General features: G+C 37.1%; 2 protein-coding genes across 2 annotated transcripts in view; one reads left to right on the plus strand and one right to left on the minus strand.

Annotated features, from left to right (window-relative positions):
* The window catches only part of LOC134163987 (uncharacterized), a 612,365-nt gene that overhangs the window by 553,718 nt on the left and 37,650 nt on the right, over nucleotides 1-20,997 (plus strand).
* Nucleotides 1-20,997, minus strand: part of RYR3 (ryanodine receptor 3) — a 225,138-nt gene that overhangs the window by 83,653 nt on the left and 120,488 nt on the right. The window contains exons 39-43 of the mRNA XM_062619313.1: nucleotides 15,538-15,811; nucleotides 14,259-14,373; nucleotides 10,807-10,936; nucleotides 7,832-7,935; nucleotides 3,901-4,036 (exon numbers count right to left, since the gene is read on the minus strand). Coding sequence (XP_062475297.1) covers nucleotides 3,901-4,036; nucleotides 7,832-7,935; nucleotides 10,807-10,936; nucleotides 14,259-14,373; nucleotides 15,538-15,811 — 759 coding nt within the window. The remainder of the gene's footprint in view (nucleotides 1-3,900; nucleotides 4,037-7,831; nucleotides 7,936-10,806; nucleotides 10,937-14,258; nucleotides 14,374-15,537; nucleotides 15,812-20,997) is intronic.

Raw genomic sequence — 20,997 nt, forward strand, 5'->3', positions numbered from 1 at the left:
GTATATTTGAAAAGGGAAGAGTGGGTTTAACTATTGTATAAGTACAGGCAGACAGGTTTTGATCTAGATGCTTGCTGAATAAAAGTCATTAGGAAAAGGAACCTTCATATAAATGAATTCTTTTCATGTAACTGCTTCATGGGCTGCAGTTAGTGGCACGTGGAAGTATGACAGGAATAATAATAGGGTCAAAAGCAGCTTATGGTTAAATACAACTGTTCAGAAATTCAGTGAGCACCTTATAAGAATACAGATAATCCATATGAAATTAATGGGACGTTAGGAAGAAAGCATATTACAGGAAAAGAAACCATTCACAGTCAACGAACTTGTGATGTCAGTAGCGCAGATCATCAGTATCTATATTCTACATGCAAGCTACAATACTAAACCAACACAAGTAGCAAGTTTACACTAAACTGAAAGTTGCAGTTTTAGCAGCCACCAGAAAAGTATCATGAGAAACTGGTTTAGCTGAGAGCAGCAGTGGTGTTACCAGGAAGTCACAATCAACAGAAGGCAATGACTGATGGGACAACTGGGACTGACTGGCTCAAGAAAAAGCAGCTAAATACTTTAGATATGTCAGCCTTGTATTTTCCACAGTTAAAACACTGGCATGACCTTCATATGAAACATAGGATGAGAGAAAACAGCCTCAGGTGTGCCTGGGGAGATTGATTGGACACTAGGAAGAATTTCTTCACTGAAAGGGTTGTCAGCCATTGGAACAGGCTGCCCAGGGAAGTGGCTGAGTCACCATCCCTGGAGGTATTTGAGAAGACTTGCAGATGTGGCACTTAAGGACAGGGCTTAGTTGTGAACTTGATGGTGTTAAGTGTATGGATGTATGTGATGATCATAAGGGTCTTTTCCAACAGAAGTGATTCTGTGATTTGGTTGGTGCCCCCCCCCCCCCCTCTTTCATTCACCTTCTTTTCATACAGCAGGGAAAAAGCAGGATTTTAAATCTTGAATTAGACAATTTTACCTTCATTTAGATAAAACCTTTTAAATGAAGATTTTTAAAACAATGCAGTAAGTAAAATGTAATCTCAAAAAGTTCACCATATACTTCTCCATAGTTCTACAAACAATCATCCAAACGTACAACATTCAGCTACAACTACCAGATGCTCCTGAATCCTTGCATATTTCCTGTATCTTTTGAGGAGGCAAATACAAAATGCCCTTAAAAATTGGAAGGGGCCATTTGAGTCCATACTGCAGAATCAAACAAATACAAGTAAAATTATATCATGCAATTAATTTTTAGTTTAATAAAAGCACTACCAATATTGTTTTGATGGTTCGTTTGGTGGAACCACCATTTTGGTGGTTCGTTTCCAATACATTTTAGATCTAGATGTAAAAATTTATTTTAGTTTGGGCAGTTTTTGTCACACCAAAAATATGCTTTGTGAGGAGTGCTATTTAGAGTAAAAGAAAGCATATATCAGCATAAGCCCCTTGCAGACAGTTTTAATTTAGAAACTTTTTTTAAGCACAGAGATCAAATCAATCTTTAATGCTGCTCTACTAAAGTCAACAGAAGTTTATCAAGAATTAGTCTACATTTTCAGTTTACAATTTCTTGTACCCTGCATTTGCCAGTAGAATCTTATTCTGACCTTCTCTATATTTATATTTCTTCTCCACGACCCTTCTGATGGGATACTGAACTCCTGAAAACAGCTTTAATATCCTGAAGCCTGCTCTAATGTACTTCAGAGGCCAACGTAATGAAGAATTTTGCTTGAAGAAAAAAGTTTTGCTTATTCCAAGGGCACACTGGCCAGAATCAAAATCCATTCATCTGTTTAGAAGTGTGTTTGCTTTTATCTCAACAACCCAAATATTTTACTAATCTATATTTGTAATTGTCCTCTAAAGCAGGAGACACAGGGAAATTAGTCATCTGATTTTTGAAAGTGCTGCCTCTAAAACTGTCATAATAAGATTCAAAACCCCAACCATAATTGTTTTTCAGATAAAAAGCAGCTGAAACACTTGAAACTAAAACTTCATTCTACTAGCAGACCATCCAGCAAAGTTTATTCACCATAGAATTATAGAATGGATTGGCATGGAAGGGACCACAAAGATTATGTAGTTCCAACTCCCTGCAGGGACACATTCCACTAGACTAGGTTGCTCAAAGCCCTGTCCAACTTGGCCTTCAACAATTCCAGGGATGGAGCATTCAGTTCTCTGGGCAACTCATTCTAGTGCCTCACTGCTATCACAGTACAGAACATTTTCCTAATATCTAGTCTAACATAAATTATTACAAGATCAAAGCTATATTCATCTAATTTTACAGAGTGCTGTTAACATTTATTTAGAAAATCAACAATGAGAAGCACACACTTTATTAACTCAATGACTATTTGTTCTACACTTCTTATCACAGCAGTTTATCAACTTAGTTTAGCAATTCAATAGCTAAAGGCTTATCAACTGAGAAACTGAACAGCAAACATGTTTATTGTTTCTGTTTAAGGTATTATTTGCTAATTTCAGACTGATAACATTATATGACTAGAACAGCCAAAATCTAAAAATTAGATTGTTTAAAGTTGTTTCCCTTCTGCCTGTCCCTAGCTGTCTGTTAACATTTTCTATATTGGCAGACCAGATGAGCAGTGAGAAGACAAATCATTTGATCTCACCTAATCCCTAATCTAAATTACTAGTGTCCTGCGTTCAGCAGTAGCAGTCATTTTTCTCCTTCTTAGCAGCTGGTGCAGTGCTGTGTTTTTGAATTTCACCCTGGGAACAGCGCTGGTAACACTGATTTTTTTAGTTGTTGCTAAGTAATGTTTAGTCTGACCAAGGTCTTTCTGAATCTCATGCTCTGCCAGGGAGGAGGGGAAGCCGGGAGGAAGCAGAGACAGGACACCTGACCCAAACTAGCCAAAGAGGTATTCCATACCACAGCACGTCATGCCCAGTATATAAACTGGGGGCAGTTACCTGGAAGGGCTAGAGCACTGTCAGGGTTGGGCTGGGTATTACTGGTCAGCAGGTGGTGAGTGGTTGTATTCTCTTCCCTTGTTATTTCCCTTATCATTATTATTACTGGTGGCAGCAGCAGTGGTTTGTGTTATACCTTAGTTACTGGGCTGTTCTTATTTCAACCTGTGGGAGTTACATTCTTTCGATTCTCCTTCCCATCCCTCCGGGAGCAGGGGGAGGAAGGGGGGGGGAGTGAGTGAACGGGCTATGTGGCTTAAACCATGACAACTAGTTTGATGAAAAAAAAATCCACACGAATTGTAGAATGCTTTTTGTTTAGTGGCATTCAGATTAACCTAAATTTGATTTTAGCATATTTATTTCACAAATTTCAAAAGGAAATTGCCCAGAGAAGTAAGTACAAGACAGTTATCAAAGGAGAAGACTTTTCTCTTTTTTCAATACATCAGATTAAAGGTACACAGTCAGGGTGCTTTACAAACACCAATCCCTCACAACTATGCAAACATGTGACCTATTGGAAATTTGCTTTTTGTAGTGCAAAATGGCTTAATTACAAACCTCTAAAACTTCCAGTGCTATAAGTGGCCAAGAAAGGTCTAAAATCACTGCTCACTAGTTATGTTTATAACCAACATATCTAGTATATGTGAATACCAGTTTACTTATTTAATTAATTCCTAATATCATTTGCTACTTCAACAGATTATGAACTTATGCAAGTTGCAAAAAGAGTAAGGAAAAAAATGCAACTATAAAGATTAAAAAAATTACAATAAGCAACATATACCAGTAATCTTGTATTTGTAGTGAGAACAGTATACATTAACCTCTCTCCATATATTAACACATTTTCTGGTTAGAAACGTAATTTTAAGGAAACCTTTTGATAGAATTCGGATGATGAGAAATCACACTTACTATTAACAAAAACTGCAAATCTTAAGAATGACAGGTAACGTTCACCCTCTATTGGATTCCATCCAATGTCTGGATATCCTTTAGCCAGCAATACTGGACAACTCTGCAGGCCACAACCCGCCAGGTAGGTAACAACCTACAATACAGAAGCAATGATGAATATCTGCTTAGAAATACATTTTTCAAAATAGATATAAACCAATCACAGTAAATATAAAACAGTAACAAAACGAACATAGTAATTTTTTTAATACAAGCTTTTTACATAGAAGGTTGTTTCACCTCAGAAACTACCAACATAGTTCATAACTGCATCAGTCTTAGTTTCTAGTTCTTGCTTTTGGTGATGATGTCAAAGTCAAGCACTTTCATTTCTGAAGTTACCTTATTATATGATGATACAACAATACAAGAACAAGACAAAATGTGGAATGTGAAAAGTAGAATAATATATTGTGGAATTCTGATTTTTTTTTAACATTACATAAACAACAGTCAAAATGCAACTTCAAAAATCACATCAATAGCCATGTATGACTAAATTGCTATAAACAGAATAAATATACTGTTATAAATTTATTTACTGTAATTCCAATAGATATGCAAAAAATTACATTTTTCAAAGACTAATAAATATCAGTGAACAGTTTTAAGAGGCTGAAAACAGAATCATGGAATCACAGAATCATAGAATAGTTAGGGTTGGAAAGGACCTTAAGATCATTTAGTGCCACCCCCCCCTACCATACGCAGGGACACCTCGCACTACACAATGTCACCGAAGGCTCTGTTCCAGCCTGGCCTTGAACACTGCCGGGCGGAAGCATTTACCACTTCCTTGGGCAACCCATTCCAGTGCCTCACCAGCCTTGCAGTAAAGAACTTCTTCCTTATATTTAAACTTTCCCTGTTTAAGTTTGAGCCCATTAGCCCTTCTCCTATCACTACAATACCCAATAAAGAGACCAGCATCCCTATAGGCCCCCTTCAGATACTGGAAGGCTGCTATGAGGTCTCCACGCAGCCTTCTCTTCTCCAGGCTGAACAGCCCCAACTTTCTCAGCCTGTCTTCATACAGGAGGTGCTCCAGCCCCCTGATCATCCTTGTGGCCCTTCTCTGGACTTGCTCTACCAGCTTCATGTTCTTATACTGACACCACAACTGCACACAGTACTCCCAGTGGAGTCTCAGAAGAGCAGAGTAGAGGGGCAGGGTCACCTCATTTGACCTACTGGTCATGCTTGTTTTGATGCAGCCCAGTATACAGTTGGCTTTTTGGGCTGTGAGCTCACATTGCTGGTTTATGTTCAGTTCTCAAATTAAAAAGGATTAACATTTTGGTAATATGTAAATTCCTAACACAGCATTTCTTATTAAGAGGAATAACTAAGAGAAATCTTTGCAATATGATGATAAAATTAATTAATTATAATAAACTGATTTTATCAATCATTTACAGAATATTTTCTCAATCATTTAAATGGAAATTAGCAGATAACTGCAGAAATGTGACTTTTGTTTTTACTGAAAATACACAAAGGACAACATATGAACATGATTATAGTCCTTAAATATATTCTGCAATAGGTAATGAACACCAGGACCTTTCATGAAGCCATAAAAAGAGATGCAAATTATAATTTCTTAGAATGGAAGGCAGTCAAAAATGGGTGGCAAAAGGGAGATAAGTTTGGCTATTTGGAAAAAGGAGATACATTATTCTGCTTAAGCACCCTATAGCAATTCCACCATTCATGAGATCACATTTAGTGTCATTACACACAGTCACACACAGTATGCTAGAGATTGGAAGGGACCTCAAAAGATCATCTAGTCCAATCCCCCTGCCGGAGCAGGAACACCTAATGCCCTAAGAGAGAAACTAGTTAAGAATTCACGAAGAGGAATTATGCCTCTGCTGATACAGTATGTAAGTTGCCTCCAAAAGGCTGAAACAGAAGAAAAATGGGCTGATGTGAAAAATTTGCTTATTACAGTATACAGTAAGGAAGTTACTCAGTGCACTTGGTGGGAAAAGTACACAATTCCTAACAGAAATCATAGCTTTCTAGTGTCCATTTAGAAGGTATAAGTGAACACGTCTGTAGGAGTCTAGAGATACAGCTCATATAAAATGTAAGAAAATCAGGAGAATACATCTCTTCTTCATCTCGTTTTTAGATTTTATAATTCCACCACCAAATCCTACAATTTTAATCCTATTCAGTTTACTACAGTATGTCATCTGGCCAGTCCTCTACCTTCTACACATTCATTCATTTGCAGTAAAAAGAGATCAAATTTGCAATAACAAAAGTTCAGAAGTTGTCTATGTGTAATTTATTTGCTTTAAACACAAGCTTTATGATACAAATTTTACTTGAACAGAAACACTGTCATTCTGTGAGTAAAGTATGTATGCCACATTCATGAACTGATAGATATCCAGTATTTGGTTTTTGTTGTTATTTAGTAGGTAGATTTGGTTACTGAATAACATCCACCTACTGCTCTAGATAAAGTTATTGACTCACCAAAGTCAGGCAATAAGTCACCATTCTTACAGCTAAAACAACTGATGAATTTGGGAGACCCAGTCTAAGACACATATAGCCTGATTTTTCAGCATGTTGGTGCTGATATCTGTTACTGTTTAGACATTCACCACTTACGTGGTGCCAAGTATTCAAAGGTAAGCAATCAGTACATGAGGAACATGCAATTAAGGGTCAACAGTGAAATTCAGTTTAAGTGATTTGCCCTATAGTACTTTCCATGAAAATGTAGGACTCTCATTGGTGGCATTCCAGTCACTAGCGGTGTATCCCAAAGATTGACACTGGGGCCAGTACTGTTTAATATCTTTAGTAATGGCAGAACAGAGTGCACTCTCGGCAATTTTGCAGGTGATACAAAACTGATAATTGTTCTTAACATACTTTTATCTAATTAGTATGTTCCTGTGCTCTCTCACACCCTCCCCATTAAAATTCTTGTCTCTGCCTTCCAGCTACCCCCTTCACACTCCCATTTATTTCTATTTCCCAACTTTTCCTCTCCCACAGCATATGCTGATCACAAACAGCCCACAACACATTCCACTCTCATCACAGTTTTCCCATACTGCACAGAGACTTTCTCTGTGCTAAGCTATCATTTAGGTGCTTAACCGTTCCTCTCCATTCATATTAAACCCTGCCTTTCATTTTCTGTTCCTCAAATGCTGTGCTAGCACATATCACTTCCATTCCCAGATTTCCCCCTTTTTTCCTTCTGACTGTGAACCCATCTTCCATCTCTTAATCTGTTTTCTTTCCAGGACATACAATGAACTTTTATGCCTTTTTTTTTTTTTTTGTATCCTTTTATCCACAATTTCTAGTTCATCCTGCCTCTCCCCATACTTCCCTTTATTCCTAACTATTTCCAATGATCTGAGTCCTGGATTCAGTTTCCTACTGCAACTGTCCTAAATTCCTGTTCCAACTTCTCTTTTCAAATACCTGCCCTTCCATTCCCTTAGCTCTTACCTACATTCCCATCAATTCTTCTGTTTTATTTAAGCCAAAAGACCTGCTTAATTTCTTCACATTCACCTCTTTGTTCTCAAATTTGCTCTTCCCCAAATAATGTTTCTTGATACGCCTTTCTCCTGTTTCATGCCTTTTTTTTTTGTCATCCTTTCTACCTGATAATGATAGTGAAAGAATGCAGAAGATAGAAATCAAACTGTTTTGCTGTGATTCCTACTAAACATAAAGCAAATAATGGAAAATACTGCTCAGTCAATCTTACCTTGAGAAGGAACATACCTAGAGCAAGTATTTCTGAGAACATGTTCAAAAATTACTATGATCAAATTTGCCCTTTTCCCTTCTAGCACAAGTACATTATTTAATAAATAGGTGAGCAGACCTCAGAGTGGTTTACCTTATCGAGATCTGGCTCCTCCAGTGCTAGTGCAAGCTCATTGTTGTCCATTACAGAGGCTGCTGCAACATCGAGTGGTGTTGAACCTCTCATTGAAGGAAATGCTGCAGAAAAAAGTTAGTACTTAAATACAGTTTGCAGTAATCACCGTCATGCAGCAGAGGGCAGCAATCACACTGGGATTTGAACATAAATATATTAATAGTATATAGTATGGCTGTTTTTCAGTCAAGAATATGGTTAACTGCTTTGAACAATGTTAAAATAAATTGCTGATTGATTTTGTTTTCCTAACTTGATTTGTCTATTCAACCACACTGGTTTTAAATGCAGAGAAGAAATCAGTATCAGCAACACAGAAAATCAGAGGGATATTATACTTTTTATTTAGCAGAGCAATATATTCACTATGCAATTCTGCACAACCTTACCAGTTCAGGGTTTCAAAATTTATTTTAAAATACTCATCCAAAAGAGACATTTTCAAGCTTCAGTGTCACCTGTTTTCTTTCTTCTAGTCTTATCCCATCTTCTGTGTTCAATATGGGCAAATGCAGGCATTGAAATGGTCTCAGTGAACAGCTAAAGCACTGTGTAATCACATGCTATCTTGCCTTGATATACCTTATTAATATAGCTGTCTATCTAGCCAAGATATTTTTCCTTCTGTTATAAAATTTAATGTGCACACATAAAAACCCATATATTCAGTGCTTTAAAGGAAAAATACGAAATTACTATCAGTGGCCTAAGTTTTAGAAGAAAGAAAAGTGAAGCCAGATAAAACATACAACCAACATAAAGGGTTAATCTAATCTTAGATTTCACAGAATCACAGAATGGTTAGAGTTTGAAGGGACCTCTGGAGATCTTTTAGTCCAACCCCCTTGCTAAAGCAGGTTCCCACAGAGCAGGTTGCACAGGATTATATCCAGCCATTTTTTGAGTATCTCCAGAGGAGATTCCACAACCTCTCTGGGCAGTCTGTTCCAGTGCTCTGTCACCCTCAAAGTAAAGATTTTTCTCATTCAAATGGAACTTCCTGTGTTTCAGTTTGTGCCCATTACCCCTAACCCTGTTGCTGGGCACCACACAAAGAGTCTGATACCTGCCTCTTGACACTCTCCCTTAAGATATTCATCACCTCTCCTCCACACCAAATATGACCAGCTTTCTAAGCCTTTCTTCATGAGACAGATGCTCCAACCCCCTGATCATCTTCATAGCCTTCCAGTGAATCCTCCCCAGTAGTTCTTTGTCTTTCTTGAACCGGGGAGCCCAGAACTGGGCTCAGCAGTAAAGACTGAAGCAAAGAAAGCATTCTGTAACTCCACCTTCTCTACATCCTCTGTCGCTAGGGCACCCACCTCATTCAGCAGCAGGTCCACATTTTCCCTAGTCTTTCTTTTGCTACTGATGAACTAGCCCTTCCTTTTGTCCTTGACATCCCTTGTCAGATTTAATTCCAAATGGACCTTAGCCTTCCTTGTAGCATCCCTGCATACTCTGACAGCATTTCTATATTCCTTCCAAGCGGCTTGTCCCTTTTTCCACATTCTGTAAACTTGCTTGTTTGAGTTTTGCCAGAAGCTCCTTGCTCATCTCCTGCCTCCTTTGCTTGGTTTCTTCCTTATATGGATGCACTTATCAAGAGCTTGGAGGAAGTGATACTTGAGTATTAATCAGTTCTCTTTGACACCCCCCCCCATCTTCTAGAGCCCTAACCCATGGGATTCCCCTCAGTAGGTCCTTGAAGAGGACAAAATTAGCTCTCCTAAAGACTGGAGGTGCAAACCGACTTATTGCCCTGCTTCCCCCACACAGGATCATGAACTCCACCATCTCATGGTCACTGTAGCCAAGGCTGCCCCCAGTCTTCACATTCCCAACCAACGTTTCTTTGTTTCTTAGTAGAAGGTGCAACAGGACACCTCTGCTTTTTGGCTCTTCCACTACGTGTGTCAAAAAGGTATCATCAGCGCTTTGCAGGAACCTTCTGCACTGTGTGTGCCTAGCTGTATTGTCTTTCCAGCAGGTATCAGGGTGGTTCAAGTCCCCTACAAGAATTAGGGCCTGTGATAATGAGGCTACTTCCAGCTGACTGTAGAAAGCCTCATTGACTTTCTTCTCCTGATCAGGTGGCCTGTAGTAAACACCCACAACAGTGTCACCCATGTTAGCATGTCCCTTAATTCTTACCCATAAGCTCTCAACTTGTTCTTCATTCTCCCCTAGGCAGAGCTCAAAACATTCTAGTTGCTCTCTCATGTAAAGAGCAGCTCCACCAGCTCACCTTACTGGCCTGACTTTCCTAAAAGGTATGCAGCCATCCATGAGAGCTTTCTGGTCAGGTGAGCTATTCCATCATTTCTCTGTAACTGCAATGAGCCCACGGCCCTGTGACCACACACACATATAATTCTTCCAATTCATTCCCCATAGCATGTATGTTGTTGTACAGGCATTTCTGAGAGGTAATAAAAGATGCAGATCTCCCAAGAGAGGTGCAAGAGGATTCATCATATCCGTACACGCTCGTGAGGTGGTTGGTCTTCTGGTTCTCTTCTTGGTGGGCAGCTGAGGAGCATTTATCACCTCTCTGGTTGGCCTGGCTTATTCCCCAGTTGGATGTGATGGTGCGAGCATTGCCACTTCGAACCCTGCCCCCAAGTCCTTAAGTTTATAGCTCACTTCAATCGTAACTATTTCGAATGGAAAGAATGCAGTACTATGGGTTTAATTTTAAATTTTCCAAGGTATTTAAAAACACAGGCTTAGGCTATTTTGTTTCTAACACAGTTCAAAGATACATAAGGATGAAAGGAAAATGGAAAACAGATTTGAGTTAGAGGTGAAAACAAAGTGGATTAAGATTCAGAGGAGCTTCATCACATACTTCAACTTGCTTTAGAAATTGTACACTAGTCTTGTGATATCCTGGTCTTGCTTTTAGCTGTTATAGTCACATGACGTACCCAGTCCAACGCTGCTGTTTTCCAGTAAGTAACTAAGATGCTCAAACATGGCCTTTTGATTTTGCCGACTGATACGACAGAAGTAGCACAGGAATCGACAACAGCTTGCCACCATCTTCGGAAAAACGATCTGCTGAAGAAGAAAGTTGACAAAGCAGTGAAATATGGTAATTACCAATCTGTTCCAATTCTTCTTCCTGCATGCCTAACAAGGAAATTATAGTGAAGTTACCAAGGTGATAAGCAGCTAACAGTTGCTTTGCTTCTAACTTAAGGAAAAGGGGCTGTGTTTTCTTTTAAATTTTGTATCCATTAGATCATTAGGTTACACAAACATTGACAAATCATTTTGCAGAGAACTATAGGGGACATATAAGGGGAAAAAAGGAGAAGTAATGCTCATAAAGCAATCTACAGACCAGAAAATGCAATTACACAAAATCTCTGTTTTAGGAGCATTATAACAAGCTCAATCTCTAATATTAGGTCATAATAACATAAAGAGGATTCAAGAGCTTTAGTTTATCCTCCCATTTTGTAACAAGAATACACATGTAAGACTCTTCTACCAGACTCCTATGTTGCGTAATGCGTAAGCCTGATAAACCAAAATATTAAATTGCAACTATTGAATGCTTTTCAAACAAACAAACAAACAAACAAACAACAAAACAAAACAAAAAAAAAAAACTAAAAAAAAAGAAACCCAACACTTTAATTGCTGCACATTACATTTAAGGATTTCTCCTTGGAAAATAAAATAATTTCATCTGTAGCATTCATGAAAGAATGTTTCATGGGTTGAAATTGTTCATAGTATCTGAGAAGAAAACTTCTGCCATTCTCACATATTACTTAAATGAGCTGAAAGAACAAGATCAAAAATTATGGGACAGATTTTTAGTGCTTGTTTGAAGGTTTTTCTATCTGATTTATTTAATTTACCATTATATAGTATTTTTTAAGAAGTGTCAAATTCAGTTGCAGATCTATGTCCTAAGGATACTCATAAAATCAATCAGAAAATGCATTGCCATCAACGAGAATTATTTTTTGAATAATCTGACTGTGACCCTTTCAGGCACAAGCAGGAATATATTCTATATAATGTATACACATTCTACAATATGCAAGGTGATATCTGAGCATTTTAATCACAAAATCACGGTTGGGTTTTTTTTTCTTCTTCCTATGACATCCTGCCTCCTTCACTTCGTATCTTTCAAATTGCTTATAACTTTATTATAACAAAGTCTAATAAATGCTCACTTCATTCTCACACAACTCTAACTCATTCTGAGAAGTGCAATCTTTTCACTTATGAGACAACAATCTTTACAAAAAAGTAACTACCTAATTAAAAGCTATATGATATAATTTTTTCAATACATCAGGTGCATTACTAACTTTCAGAGACTTGATTAGCTGTTGTTTTTTTTTGGGGCAGTTTTCTTGCTAATATATGCAGCTTATTTGTCTATTTCAGTCATGAGGGAACTACTATGTACAAGCAGCATTAAATATTATCTCTGTTCTTAAATATAGGATAGATGAAATTTACTGAAAAAAAAATCATTCATTCATGAAAACATTTAACAAAGTTTTGACACCCCCCTAAATTTTCCGGGATTTTCACAGAATGTATGAAATAATTTATTTAGAAAGTAACAGCAACTCTGTTAAAAAATTGTCATTTTAGAAATTCATCAGGAATACATAATTCTAAAAACTTTCAATCAGTAAGAAACAATTTTTAAGTACAATGACTGAATTCTGACAGCCAAAAAGGGTATTGATCAGGATTATCTGAAAATGAATGAACAACGAACATCAGAAATCAACATGACATGGAGATTCCAGAATTACAAGATGTAAAGACAGTCTTTAAAATAACTATTTTAGTCTTGAAGATAACATACCAAACCCTAACTATTATGGAAACGCTCAAAGCTCATCCAGTTATGTTCTGGGATATACACTTCACCATTAAGTGCCTTTCCAGGATTTTGTAAGCCTGCAGTAGCAAAATACTCCTAAAGTAGTGGGATACCTTCAGCCACATCATATTCCACTGATCTTCTCTCCTGTTTCTGAATCATTTATTAATAGCACAGCTGGAAAGAAGCCAAATATGTTTTCTTCAGTTTGAACTGCCAAGTTTTTACCTTCCTACCATTCACTCAGAGAAGTATGAGCTGTAACACTCTTACCACATCTCTCAATACAGTCTCATGATAAAATCACTTAATTCAAGAAGCTGGTGATCTAGCTTAAATCATCTGTGGCCACAACCTAGGAAAATGACCAATCCCTAAATCAGAGACTACATTGCAAGTTGCTCATTCCATGTCTTGAAACTATGACATTGTACAGAAAGATATGCCAATCCAACTGGAAAGAGAAAACAAAAGGAATATAGTAACAATCTAGCTGTGAGGACCTTGCCCGAGAGCAGGAAAAACAGTGTTCTAGTGGCTGATGCCATGATTACACTTCAACTGTATATAAGCGACTCACTGGGCAAACACACAGATAATTTCAAATAAGTACATAAAACCATAGCTGACAGGGAATGTTCCATTTCCAGCCCTACTCCTTTTTTATTCAGAACTCCTTACCTGGCAGAGTGAAAAATCTGCAGCATGCACAAACATGTACCTGTGTTACTAAAATTTTCTACGAAAAATATTTTTTAACATTTAAATATTTACTTAAAGAAAGTGTGGGGTTGTTGTTTTGGGTAGGTTTTTTCGTCAACTTTTACTATATGTACATGCTGTAGCAAAACTGAGGGTTGCAACACCTATAAATTAGCAAAATATTAATCGTCTAATAATTAATTGTAACTTGTCTTGAACTCACATATGAGCATATTATGACAGAATAACCAAACCCTGTATATGAAGACTTTGTAACACTGTGATGGTATAGCCAGACACAATGTGTAAGTATTTTACAGAAGTATATGTGCTATGTGACCAAGGAGGCAAAAAAATAGGGGTGGAGATGCACATGGAAGGCACTCAAGTAATGAAAAGTTGTCAGAGACAAGATAAGCACAAGAGAGTAAAATAGACTCAAAATATTTCCAAAATTGAGTTGGTGTTAGTCTCTTATTATAATTTATTGCCAATAACACCCCCCATAAATGCAGCTAATGTATACATTTAATATAAAATAAGAACAAAATCTTTTAAAGTCCTATTAAAAGATAAATGAAACACCTATAACCTCTCACTCACTTTAAAAAAATTAAGTCCTGTAATGCTGGGCTTTTCCCTCTAGTACTATAAAAACTGTTCTGCCTTTACTATTAGCATTTCAATTAGGACAGGCAAAACCTATCTTACATGAGAAAGATATATTTTTGTTTGAATACTTTTTAAACATCCTAGTATACTTTTAGAAAGGTTCAAAATGCAAAATGCATAATAAGATTATGGTGGAATTACCTGAGATTTATCTCCTCCAAGCACATTCACCATCACGTCCATAACAGTCTCATGCATGCCCAAGACTCTCATTAAGTTAGGATGCTGATAAAACACCTTGTTGTTCATTATATCCCTAAAATGAAAGAAAAGACAACCATGTGTTTTAAGAAACTCCATTTTAATTTAAATCAATGGTGCATTATTAGAGATGTCAGAAATATGCATTCACTGTAGTAACACCATTTTAAATTCTTAGATTTCAGCATAATACAAGAACATCTAACAACTAAATGCTTCACATTTCAATATGCTGTCATTTCTCTAAGAATCTAAACTTTTAAATTATTTCAAAATGGTATTTCTTCATCTTTAAATTACTTTTACCATATGTTCTGTTTAAAGAAAAAAATATATTCTATGATGATCTAAGTGGAAAAGAATATATTCTGTTGTTTTAGGTAGAGTGGGGATCAAGAAATCTGAATCTAATGTTGCCTGTACAGTAACATCCCTTAATTACTTTTTGTAGTTCACAACATAGAAGACAATAGACAGACTTAATATTCAAGGTTATCTGTTAAATGTGCTTCATCAATATTTCCAAAATTAAGACCATCTGTCAGAAGATATAAAATGGCATATAGTCCCCTTAAATAGGAATATTTTAACATTTTCAGTATGCCCACCCTCCTCATGTTCTAGAATTTGCTGTATTTCATAATCCAGAACACATTTCATGTGTTTCAATAGGGAATCCAGTCATTTCTACCATTTAAAGTCAACCTGTTAAAAACAAATGGCAAATAACAGACATCATGCCTGCTTTACAGAAATACAGAAAGCTGGGAATTGAAGATGACTCTCAACACAGCACCTCCAGGAAGGTGGCTACACACATGCTGAGTTTAGACAAAACCAACCCTTTATCCTCCCTGGAATTCTCAACAACTTTAAAAACCCAGCATCAGGGACAAATAAAGTAACACCGTCACATACTAACTAATGACTTGTTAACCATTACTTGCTGAATTCACCTGATTAGTTTTCAGAATTTCTATTAAAAAAATATGATTTTTATGGTGAAACAGTAAGAATAATGGAGATTCCTTACAACCATTGTAAAGGACAGAAACTGATCAATTGGAGGCATCTTGGAAATACCTGTGAAAATGAAAATTTCTGGTACATACGTGCATTTTAGAAGAGCAGTAATTTTCATCCAGGATCTAAATGAAAGCATTTACTAATAGAACAAAAAACTTTACACAATTTAGAAAAAAAAAAGTTAATTCCATACCCTAATCCATTAATCATTAGCAGTTCTTCCTCTTTTCCCATCCTGACACTGAGAAGTGAACGAATCTGGCCCAGTGCTGCAAGCAGATTAATGGTATCCTTCACAGAGACAGCACTAATAGTGTAGGCTTTCCTCAGAGCTTGCAGTAGCTCACCAATGCTGTCATATTGTCTACGAAGGAGGGTGTACATAATCCGAACTAATTCTGGATCTTGAATCTGATCTTCCTGGGACCAGCGCACCATAGTCTGGGATATGAGTTCTTTCAGTGTAGCTAGAAGAATAAAATACATAAAATGTTACTAGCTATTACCACAACGAAAAAGGTCTCATAAAATGTACTGTAAAATATCAGATGATCAGGGGACTGGAGCTCCTCCCGCATGAAGACAAGCTGAGAAAGCTGTGGCTGTTCAGCATGGAGAAGAGAAGGTTGCGTGGAGACCTCATAGCAGCCTTCCAGTATCTGAAGGGGGCCTATAGGGATGCTGGGGAAGGACTCTTCATTAGGGACTGTAGTGATAGGACAAGGGATAATGGGCTCAAACTTAAGCAGGGAAAGTTTAGATTGGATATAAGGAGGAAATTCTTTCCTGTTAGGGTGGTGAGGCACTGGAATGGGTTGCCCAGGGAGGTTGTGAATGCTCCATCCCTGGTGGTGTTCAAGGCCAGGTTGGACAGAGCCTTGGGTGACATGGTTCAGTGTGAGGTGTCCCTGCCCATGGCAGGGGGTTTGCAACTAAATGATCTTAAGGTCCTTTCCAACCCTAACTGTTCTATGATTCTATGAGGCAGTTGTAAGAAAGCAAGAAAACACAAGCAGACTGTACAGGGTTTTTCAACTTGAAAATTAATTTTTAGATCTTTCAAGGTAAGTGCGATCCTCAAGAGATGGAAAATAAGAAACATCTACTTGGCATTCAAGTTAATACCAACACTGTTGGCAGTAAAGACTTCTTGGTTGATCACAACTTTAAGAATCATCCTTGTAAGTTAAATGCTATATTTAACCTTTTAATTTATCCTTCATTTCTACATCAAGATTTATAAAATAGCACTACATGCAGCACAAACATCTGCTCATTAGCAAAGACAGAAACCTAATTTTATAATGCTAAAGAAATATCATGGTTTTGATGATCATCAGCCTAGGTCTGGAATACAGAAATTGCTAATTAAGTTTTCAGTAAACAGTTTATTGGCTGACAAGTATGAGTTCAATTACCCCAGAAATATTCATGAATGTGAGCTCAGCTTGCCAATCAGTTTTGCCGGGGGGAGGAGGAAATAAAATCTGTTCTAAACTTATAAAACTGCCAGGAAGGAGGATGAGATAGCCTTTTTAAACCAAATATCCAATTAAGGGCCTAGCCAGGGTGGTTTGAGCAGCTTTTGCTGCCCACTCGCTGAATATTTAGCTATTTTGCTGTTCAAACAAAGGATCTACACTGTCTTCAAAAATATGACTTAACCTGGAAGTATCTCAGAATTGTATGATGATGTAAATGCATTAAGGAGTAGTGTTAGTGCCAGCAGATTAACTTGTAACAGAAGCTAGGAGAAATCTGAATACTGGGCATGGTGATCAATAACCAGCCAAAATAGTTGCTAATTTTAACAAGTTTTAACAAGAAATTGCAGTGCCTTACCAATTTTTCAAGGATGCATGATAAGGCCCCATATATATGCCTAATTTACAATAGGACTTGACTGTTACTAAAGTCATTATAATGAACACTAATTTATTACCTCAATGTAATCCAGTTCCATTGTTTGTTCCAGCTTGTTTTGGTTTTTTTTTTTGTTTTTTTTTTTTTTTGAGGAGTGGGCTTGGTTTTTTTTTTGTTTTTGTTTGTTTTTTGGTTTGTGGGTTTTTTTGTGTGTGTTTGTTGTTTTGGTTTTTTTTTTGGGGGGGGGGTGTTTGCTTGTTTTTAATTGCTAACTCATCATTAGCACTAGTGTAAATTCCTCTCCTAAGATAAAAGTCCATTTTAATAAATATGAACTCATGCTTAGAGGAAAGGAAGATTTCCTTGTAGAAAATAGTTCCTTCTTACAGATATTCACAGCCTGAGTATGTATGACCAGATGATTGAGGCCAGAGACTTTTAGTCTTGGCAATAAGTACATATCACACACACCACCACCACTTTTCATGGATATAAGAGGATGGAGGTACCTCAAACATACATTGCCCTTCACTCTCTGAATTCCAGAATTCCTGGGGGTAAAGTGGAACTGCACATACGCACTACATATCACAGCCTCCAGCTACGGTCAAGAATAGAATAGAATACATAATTTTTCATTGCTTTTTGAATGACTTCATCCACATGCGTATTTGTACTATGCATCACTTCAAGGAGAAAGCACTCCGAGGAGAAGCCCAAGCCAGAAAAGCTTATCTGAAATTTCTAGAAAAACACGCTGAAATTTGTCCAACCTGCATTTCTTGTGACTCAAAGCTCTAGTACATGAAATATGTAAAATGCTCTGTTCCAAGGACCAAACACCCTGTGCCCCGAGGGGTTAGGAGTGAATGCTTCCTGATTCATGACAACAGAATCCACATGAAGCCTTAGAGAAGAAATGATACTCCCCAGATACAGAGTAGATCCTACTGCCATTGAAGCGAAATCAGACGCTAACAGATAAGTCACAGGGGAATAAACCCCTTTTTCATGCAGCACATGAGATTGTTGTAAGATTTAATGTATTTAAAAATTAATATCAAGCTTAACAGACTAAAATAGGCTTTCAGAGCAGGACAAACGCTCTCTGGTGCTCTACAGAACAACTAGATCATGTAAGAAATGTCCTGAATCATAATACAGCATTAGTGTTTAATCTCACACAACTCTTGATGAAATGATCAAGTCTGAAAAAAAATTAACTGCTTTGGGTCTGTACAAGGACCTATTGCCAAACTGAGCAAATTTGAAATAGAATGACTTACTGCCATTGTTGGTTGGAAGACCAGCCTCAAGTCACTTGCACAATTCTGCACATGACATTTGGATGTTCTTATATAAATTTGGAGATAGGCAAAACCCAGTCTTGATTTGCAAAGGTAATGAGAAACCTCAGCAAAAAAATTATGACCTAAAGGAAGACCTGAAGGAATTTGTCTTTTTTCCTTACTTCTTCCTCACTATCCATAGTCACTACTGAGGACTGAAAACTCACAAACATGACAACAAAGACAAAATTGCTGAGATTCACTCTACTTGTCAACATCACGGGGTTAATACATGGCAGGAAAGCCAGGCAAGTTGCCCAAATAGGCTCAATGCAATGGCAGATTGTAAAGGAACTGCAAGCACAGAGCCCATTTCACCTGTTTAGGCCATGAACACTCCCTCCTTTGTTAGGGAGTAGGGTATAAAAATCTACCTGTACAGGAATAATAGACTAAAAGTCTGCAATTTCAAGTGTTTTGGGGTGTTTATGTGCATGTATGTGTATTTATGTATATACATATCCTAAGAAGACATAGTAGAAGGAGGAATACGAATACTTTGGTTTGCTACTAGTCCTTCCCTGCTGGTAACAGAACCAATAAATAATTTATTGGAGAAAGTAGAGCCAAAATAACAATATACCTTCAAAATGCAACATGAAATATTGCAGAGATGAAATAATAATGACAAATTGCTACTCAACTGAAGCAGACACAGCTTGAGATAACTTCCATTTACAAGCAAGGTCTATTTTGCTCTCAAGCAGCAAAGGGGTTGAACGAACTTCTATAACAAACACCATAGGTAAGTATCTGTAACATTTTTATTTCAATGCTTCCTTTACTTAGTGTATCTTTGAGACACCAGTAATACATGCAATTATCTATTTTCAGCTTTCCATTGCTAAAATGACCACATGTAGTTATCAAATACTTAATGCATGTGCATTATTTCTTAAATCGGTTAACCAACTAAATAATATTCCTCAAAGCATTATGAAGAAATGGCCAGCTACTATATATGACATCCTTCTGTGGTTATGAGCATGTCTGGTTTCTCTAAAAACCCAGCATTTCAGAGAACCAAAAATAGTTCATGTACAGTATAACATTCATTATAAGCTCTGGTAGTACTTAAAAGTTAAAACTGATTGAATGCAGTAAAAAAAAAAAAAAAAAAAAAAAGAGAATTTTATTTCCTCTGGATAAAGGTATATAACAAAACATATTATAGCCTGTAAGTGTTCAAATACTTGTTGGATAATGTTTTTAAATATGGTTGTAGGAATATGAAGAAAACATGCTGAAACAAATTCTCAGTCTTCTGCTTACTTTACACCATTAGTCATGGTAAAGTAGTAAGAAGACATGTGAAACATGGCAAACATATTTGCATATAAGCAAATGTAATTTTAATTTACTCTTCTACAGTAGAAAATACAAACTTTCCATCTTTTTGTATTACAAAAACTGACTTAGAGTGTGAAGTTTATCCATCATTCCTCTGTGTGCAGAGGATTCATACATTTGTTTCTTGCAACAACTAACTTTAATTCAAGAGTAACACTTTCATTGATTAACACTTGTCAAACTTTGCACAGCTTTCTCTTAATACGATATAAAAAAATGGATATAAATGTTATCAGATGATACATACATTACATAAATCAAACCCAACAAACCGCCAGCGCCTTGCAATATGGAGTGTCAGGCCTTTTTGAGAAGAAAGCTCATCAACCTATTTGCTCAGCATCAACCAAGACAGAGCTTGGACTGTTTGACCTAAAGAAAAGAAGGCTCAGGGGCAGTCTTGTCAATCTATATAAATACCTGAATGGAAAGTGTAAAGAAAACAGGGACAGTCTCTTTTCAGAGTCCAGTGACAGGACAAGAGGAAATGGACACACTCTGAAACACAGGACAGTCCAGCTGAACAAAAGGAATGTTTTTACTGTGAGGGTGACTAAGCACTGGCACACATCGACCATGGGTAGTGGACTCTCCACTCTTGGAGATACTCAAAAGCTGTCTGGACATGGTCCTAGATAACCTGGTTCTAGGTGGCCCTGCTTGAGCAGAGGGACTGGATCGCATGACCTCTGGAGGTTCCTTCCAGCCTCAGTCATTTGGCCATTCTGTGATTCTATAAATCACTGCCTCAGGGCAGTACAGATCTGAAAACAAAGGAATAACAACATTCTATTGGCTTACTCTTAAACAATATTAAACTAATTAATGCTCAATAAATCCTTGAATTGTTTCAACACCTACTCTCAGTTCTCTGCTGTGTTTACTCAGCTGTGCAAGGACTGTTTTCACTGATGTAAAATACATTATCCCATATATATATATTGTTTTTAGGTTTATGGATTAAATTGCCTCTCATCTCATTATTTTGAAGACATATACACAAACTTTTCAAATGTTTTGAGTGATGTATTTCTACTTTAATGACATGTTAGTATTACTCAGCAAACACCGTGATTTTTCAGTCCTCTTCC

The sequence above is a fragment of the Pezoporus occidentalis genome, unplaced genomic scaffold (assembly GCF_034315485.1).
Source record: "Pezoporus occidentalis ecotype Australia unplaced genomic scaffold, CSIRO_AGI_Poc_V1 ctg21, whole genome shotgun sequence".
NCBI classification, from domain to species: Eukaryota; Metazoa; Chordata; class Aves; order Psittaciformes; family Psittacidae; genus Pezoporus; species Pezoporus occidentalis.